Below are 7,773 nucleotides of genomic sequence, written 5' to 3' on the forward strand. Positions count from 1 at the left end.
CCACCCCCACCCCCCATCATCTAGACCTTTGCCAAATTAATTAATATTAATATTTTAAATAATGCAAACCGAAGGATTTAAAAGAATGATTCTCTATACTCTATACTCTAGGTAGAGAATTAGTATAGTAATTATAATGTGTGTAACATTCCATAAGAACATTGCCAGTAAGGGAACAATAAATAAAATTGTGTTTTTCATAAAAATTATTTTGAGATTATTTTTTATATACTGGAGCCCGGAAAAAACTGGAGAGTTGGTAACCCTACTAATACATGAGCGGAACTGTTGTGTCCATTTGAACGTAATTTCGAGGGCATATTTTAACTTCTACTGTAACCTAACTTAACCAGTAAGAATGTATGCACACAGATATATTCAAGTGATTGTGGGAATTCAAGAGAAAATTTGCATTTTTAACAGGTAGGTACATGTATTACGTATTTATGGAATATTCAATATAAAAATAATATTTATTGACGAAAACATAAACGACATTGACTAGACCATTTAGCAAACATATACCTATGAACTACACACTTCAACTATATCACTAGCAATACACGGTTATCTTATCAGTTATTCTGTTATCAGCATCGTGCTCGCAAGAAAATAAAAAATATCACAGTATATCTGGATTATGAGTACATAATATGTATGTGCGTTCGTGTGTGCGATTAACAATAATCGTTACTAATTAATAAATAAACGGGGCCTATTCAAAAAGCAAACAATACCTGTTTACTCGAACGAGGTCTCTTATTGTTATTACCTTTTTACGGTTGCCATAATTGCGAATAGAAAACCAACGAATCGAATAAGCACTTTCCTAGTTAGTGCTTTATGTATCGCATGTACGAGGTGCACAAATTTAAATCTTGTAAAAGACAAACTCGATAAAAATACTATACACATAATGATGTGCTACATACGTATCTATGGTTCTAGACTAGATAATTTGTAGAGTTGTGATAGATATTTAATCGCAATACAAATTGTAAATGGAAAAAAAAAAACTAGAAAGCGTTTGTCTTGCGATTCCTACTAATCGTATGTGCACTAACCGGTGTATGGGAGATGGGAGCGACCAAAATGTGCGGTCTATCTGTTTCATTTCCATACGTTTAATGAATTTCTAGAATGGTTCCCGAAAGATCAACCAGACCTTTAAAACGGGCGACATAGAAGAAGAGAACTCTGAGAGATAGGGGCTGAACATCAAGTCAGATGTGGAGTACTATTTTGTCATAAGATTAGGGTAGTGTCCTTCCGTCAGAAATATGGACTCAAATAAAATTTTCTAGTACCCTGGTGATGATAGGTAGAACCCCCCAAAAACAGACCTTTAGGATTCTGTACAAACTCACTTTACGGAGAGGGGTAGAGAAGAAACTTCCCCCTCCACGGTTACATATGTGTACACAATTTATTACCATTTAACCCTTCAAATTTTAGCTCTATCCCTTGCGCCTCCCACATGCCCTCCAACCCGTGGTTTTAACTTGTTGGGTGGGGGCGTGTTGTAAGGTCACCCCTACCTTACCTACCCTTCCCCCTCCGATTATGGGAACCATATTATAAACAATGATTCTATGTACGAGTAACTACAACGTTATGAGAAATTAATTGAAAAACAATTGTTTAAATCATTTAACAGTATGAAAGAAATTAATAATTGTGAAATTTATTGTAAAGGCGCTGTATTAAATATAATTTAAAGTAGAATAAATTGCAGGTCAGTTGTTTTTTTTAATTTATTAATATTATTTGCTTATCGAAACGTTATCTTTTATCTTTGCAAACAATGAAATTGCACGAACAGCCGTTTTGTCGGTTTCATGTTGATCTGCTGATTATCAACAAAACTGCCAAAACATCTAAACTTGTGTGTATGTATGTAGTTACACGGCTACATCAATGTACAGTTTACGACGAAATATTGAAAAAAAAAGTAACCAATAACGTTAAATTGATATTACTGTATCTGCCAACAAGTATTGTATATTAGCTGAAGTGACTAATCAATCATGGGCTTAGCAAAGGCCACAAAGTAATCAACAGAATTTTGATTTCATTCTAATAGCTTGCACATAAAACGTGTATCACTCTAACCTAACGTGAACGTACTATATCTTCCAATGTAATGATTAAAATTTAGTAACGTACTCTCACGAAAAAAAAATTGCGAAATTTAATCCTAGGAAGAAGTAAAACAAATTAAAACCTGTGCACTGTAGAAAAATGCACAAAAAATACAAAAACGATCATAAATAAATTTACAGAATTCTTCTGAACAAAATACCTGCGATTCTACTGATAGATTTCTCTGCCTGGTTTTAGGAACTGGTTTCTTCCTAACGATTTGCGGACGTTCCTGGGCATCAGACGCAGTTCTACTCAAAGGTTTGGCTTTTGATTCGTTGGGTCTTACACCGCTGGTACTATTCCTAGTTTTTTGTCCCCTATCAAAATTTTCCATGTTGTCTGCTTCCATATCGCTAACTCCTGGTCTCAGTAGATCTTCGACTTCATTATAACTCTTCAAAGGTTCGTGGATATGCTCAACGAACTTTTTGGCCTGTTCCACCTTGGGCGATTGAACGGCTTTCTTAATGTCAGGTATACTTATATCCTTATTAGCCTTGTTTTTATCCTGGTTCTTTTTAAGAAGTTCCTCGAACTTTTTGAGGTTCTCATTTTTAACGGCCTCTTCTTCGCACGCGTCGATAAACCTCTGAACATTCTGGAGAGCGTTCATTGAATCCAGGGCCGGCATCTCATCCTTCATATTTTTTGAAAAGCTATTGTTTGCTGTTCTTCTGATGCTTTCGCGGCCCTGTTGAGGCGGTTGAATTGAATATATATTGATGTCATCGTCTTTCTTGTGTTTCTTTTCGTGTTTCGGAGAACTGGAAGAACGAGAGTCGTTATTTTGTTTGTTGAAGAGGGCCTTTACATCCGAAACAAGTTTGAATCCCGTTAGTTGGGACACGTTCTCCGCCTTGTTCAGTTCGTGCGTGGCGTTACTGTTGCGGGTGGAAAAAATCTTTCTGTTGCCACTTGTTGGACTAGTAATGGGGGACGACGCGAGAATGTCCCTCAAATTGACAGTTCTGTCATTAGAATCGGGTAGTTTGCCGGCCAGTAGCGCGCTATTCTCGAGAACGTTGGTCCCAGTTAAAGAATTCATTGTCTTTTGGGCCAAAGGATTCTTTAGCTGCCTGGGAGGTAAGATTTCGGAAGTTCCTTGTTCGTTTCTGAAACGGCCGAAGGAAGAGGGAGTTGAAGGACTCATTCTGCCCACTTGGTACTTTTCGAGATCGCTGCCAATCTCCAGTCCAGTAGGACTCGAACCGTTGTCATTGTTTCGTAAAGGAGTTTTGAGGACCCTTCCGTTAACGTCCCTGTACCTAGCACTCGTCGGGGACTGTCTGGTGGGAGGGTCGTGTGAAAAGTCGTTTTTGTAGCGGTCCATGTATTTTCCGCCGTACGTTATATTATCGCGTTGATTTTTTAAAATATCGACGCCGTTAGCAACTCTTGAATCCAGTTTCAGGAAAAAGCTATGCAAAATGCCACCTTTGGAACTAGAATTGTCGCCCGCAATACCGGCACTCTCTTGTTCTCCGTTCTTTTGATAGTCACTTGTTCTATTGTTCTTATTTCTTTCTTGTGTAACCGTCGATGAGTCGCTGATAATTTTTACTGTTGTCGTAGCATCATTATCGGTTGATCCATCGGCACCACTGGATCGCGGCGATTCGTTCATAATCGGCCACTCTACGTCAAAAACGACACCTGTTATTAATCAACTGTTTGTTGTTCATTATTCCCGACACCACACGATACAATAATTAATTCTGCATCCTCACAGGAATCAGGAAGAAGCAGCACCGTCTTTTAAGCTAACACGAGAACAAAACAAGTGGGTAAAGCAGAAAAAAAAACACATAAAACGATGTATAGAACAAATGAGTAGTTATGGGGACGGTAAATAAATAAAATTGTAAAGCAACAAACAATCGACCACGATCATACACCTAGAGGTACGTACTATTTTATGAAAAGTGCTTTATAGAACACAAAACACGCAAGCACGCCCGCGAACAGCTCAATCGTACTGATATCAGTTATCAGCTGCAATACAACTGCGGTTTTGATGGTAATGCGATAACTTACGTTGCCTGGTTACTGTCGTTGTGAGAAGGTGAAATCATCGAAGGTTCGCGATTGTGGCAATAATAACTATACCGTGATAATAATAATAACAATTCATCATTGCGTTTCACACTTCGATGGCAGATTTTATTCTTTGATTAATCAGCAAGAACTGGAATAAGAAAACCCAGCGTTGCCAGATTGACTTTTATTTATTTCCTATATATTCGCTTCTATGCTCGGGAACGGTTAATTTAGAAATCATCTTGAGCAGGGCGCTGTACGGGTGCGAAACGTGGACGGTGAGTACGTCAGAAACGAAAAAAGTTAGAAGCGTTCGAAATCTGCTGTTACAAGCGACTGATGAGGATAAAAAAGGTTAGAAATGAGGAGGTAGCAGTAGGAGTAGAAGAACAGAGGACGCTGTGGAAGTCAAAAAGAAATGGACGAGATAGGTTGGTAGGACACCTTCTCTAGAAGCAGAAACAGGAATTAGGAGGAGTAGAGATAGCCTTAGATTAGGTTACTGTTCATAAATGGCTAAGGATGTGGGCGTTTTAGGGAAATGCAAAGATTAGATCAGGATAGGAAAAAGTGGAGGTGCGTGTCCAACCACTCTTAGGACTGACGATCTTATGATGATGATGATGATATTTCGTATTCCCATAGATTTTTCTATTTACTTTTGTTGCTTATATGTAAAAATTTCCTATGTCATACAAAATTTAATTTTTCTTAAGTTGGCTGTAATTTTCCTGGATTTGGCAACACTGACAAAACTTGCGTTCACCGAAGGAAAGCATTTTTAGTAACATGAAACTGTAATGTTACAAGTTTAATAATACAGAACGTAATTGCAATCTGTCGATTTTTATATTAAAGAAAACCGCTCTTTTAATTCCTAACCTTATCAATTTTGAAAGATTCGTTTTTACGGGTTTATGATAACGGAGATTTTCTTTAATACTATCTAAATAATGTACGTAAATTACCGCGATTTATAGATATCTTTAATTGTTAATGAAACAAGCAATCACAAGGGATTAGGACTTCCTTTCCCTTAAAGGAAAGGAAAAGAAAGTAGAAAATAGAGCTAATATTTGATAGTAATCTTGAAATAAAGCGAGGAGATAATAAACACTCTGTTACATTTTTTCTAAAAAATGCCTTTATTGTTCCTTATACCTAATCCAATTAGAAATTCATAATATTTAGAATCATCCCAATAGTTAGACACAATCATTTTGGTGAAAATTTTTTACTTTTTTTGGGGACAATTTTTTATTTATCTTCTATATGAATATCGATAATGGTGAGAAAATTCAAAACATTGGCAAAAATGCCACAAATGGTAATTAGGCCGATCCTAAGGCCTTATTCTTATTGATCCTATTCCGTTTCCAACTTTTGTCAGGGTGAAATTAATATAATCTGGATCCCTAACAGTAATTATTTGATTTTCACATTTGCATTTCTAAAACTACTAGGGGTACTAAGTTTTTTTTTAAAATTAAGTAAATTTATAACAACTTCCATTTTTGAAATTCAAACCTTTTTGCTTGATTCTCAAATTTTCGAGGTTTCAAGTAGGTTGTCAACCAGGGTTTTTGGGCACCCGGGGTTATACCAAAACTTAATACTTTGTATATGTTCCATGTACAGAAATTTAAAGAGATAATATCCAAGAATGTTTCAAACAGTAATACAAACAATACGTTTATAAGTTTCTTTAGTTTTTTTTTTTTACAAATTGCATGATGCCTGGCTGTGTATTTTTCAAATGTCCCAGAAAAGATTATATTCCGTCTGACACCCTTTTGTTGTATAGATAATAAAAATCTAATAAGAATTGTTGAAAAAACCATATACACTAATCGCATGGATAGAAGAAACCGGTGAGCATATTCCACTCTCAGTTTTAAAATCTTTTTATTAATGTTGAAAATTAAATTTCTCCCTTATTATTGGGGCAGATACAATCAAAATCTAATACGAGTTGCTAAGAGACATCGTATATTAGTGAGCATTTTCCACCCGTCATTTTTAAATTCTTATTTACACACATGCATTTATTTACCAGTTGGAATATTAAATTTCTCCTTTATTATAAGAGCTAAGGTTTTCAAAATCTAACCAAAGTTGTTTACACAAGAACTGTACGGACAGAATATTTAATTTTTTTATTCGCGCATTTGCCAGTTTTCAAACTAAATTTCTCATTAAATAAGAAATTATGCGAATACATATTCCTTTAGTACATTTGTATGTTTTATTTATCTTATCATAATAGGGCACTATTTCTTATTATTAACGTTTTGCTTTATTTCGTCTTATCACCTTGTTCTAAACACTCCCATCTTTTTACAGACGTATATTATAAGTTCATATCTCACAAAAACCAAATTCATCGATTTTACAACGATTAAGTTTGCAAATTTTAATAAGAAAAAAAGTAAAGTGTGAATTCCTTCACCTACAAAAAAAATAAAAAACATTTTGACTACAGGTGTTGCCAAATTCCTTTAGCCAAAACCGTCTTTATATTAATATAAATCTACCCTTAAAATTTGGCTACAAAATAATGGTGGGAGCGCGGTAATCCGTATGCTCAAATGCTGTAGAAAATGACCTTTGTCAACTTTACTCAAACTTTTTATGTATCGATTTTCTATATATTTTAGCAGACAATCACCAATTCTACTTGTACTACTATGTACCTAGTAGGAATAAATACAAGGTGAAACAAGATTTTTTTTTTGACAATGTTTAGTCACAATCAATATTTCGTAAGAATCAGCAAATTTGTGTTTGCTTTACGTAGGTATAAGTATGTAACATTATTACTCATTTCGAATTATGCAAGCAACTTATTCCTAGTAATTTAGGTTTTATCTTTTTCCTGTAAAGATATTTAAGAATATTCGACTTGTGCATATAATTCGTATGAAACACAGTAATCAAAAAAGCTCCGTAGAAACAATCGATTCATAATTGTACTGTTCCAAAAACAATAGTGAATTTCACAGTTTATTAACTGAACAGACGCAAACGTTAATAATCAATTTGAATTTGATTTGAGTGCAACTATAAGTAGAATTAATCTGCTTTTCGTTATACAAAGCGTTCTGAAAATGTTTTGTACTGCANCCAATTCTACTTGTACTACTATGTACCTAGTAGGAATAAATACAAGGTGAAACAAGATTTTTTTTTTGACAATGTTTAGTCACAATCAATATTTCGTAAGAATCAGCAAATTTGTGTTTGCTTTACGTAGGTATAAGTATGTAACATTATTACTCATTTCGAATTATGCAAGCAACTTATTCCTAGTAATTTAGGTTTTATCTTTTTCCTGTAAAGATATTTAAGAATATTCGACTTGTGCATATAATTCGTATGAAACACAGTAATCAAAAAAGCTCCGTAGAAACAATCGATTCATAATTGTACTGTTCCAAAAACAATAGTGAATTTCACAGTTTATTAACTGAACAGACGCAAACGTTAATAATCAATTTGAATTTGATTTGAGTGCAACTATAAGTAGAATTAATCTGCTTTTCGTTATACAAAGCGTTCTGAAAATGTTTTGTACTGCATATTGTTTCGGAA

The 7,773-nt window shown here is 34.7% G+C and overlaps 1 protein-coding gene across 1 annotated transcript in view; it reads right to left on the minus strand.

Moving 5' to 3' along the window:
- LOC108742451 (MAP/microtubule affinity-regulating kinase 3-like) overlaps positions 1–3,905 on the minus strand; it is a 29,057-nt gene extending 25,152 nt beyond the window's left edge. Inside the window, exon 1 of the mRNA XM_018477667.2 lies at positions 2,303–3,905. Within this exon, the coding sequence (XP_018333169.1) occupies positions 2,303–3,769 (1,467 nt within the window). The 5' untranslated portion in view covers positions 3,770–3,905. The remainder of the gene's footprint in view (positions 1–2,302) is intronic.
- Positions 3,906–7,773: the final 3,868 nt, after the last annotated feature.

This window comes from Agrilus planipennis, unplaced genomic scaffold, assembly GCF_000699045.2.
Source record: "Agrilus planipennis isolate EAB-ADULT unplaced genomic scaffold, Apla_2.0 scaffold350, whole genome shotgun sequence".
In the NCBI taxonomy this organism is placed as follows: domain Eukaryota; kingdom Metazoa; phylum Arthropoda; class Insecta; order Coleoptera; family Buprestidae; genus Agrilus; species Agrilus planipennis.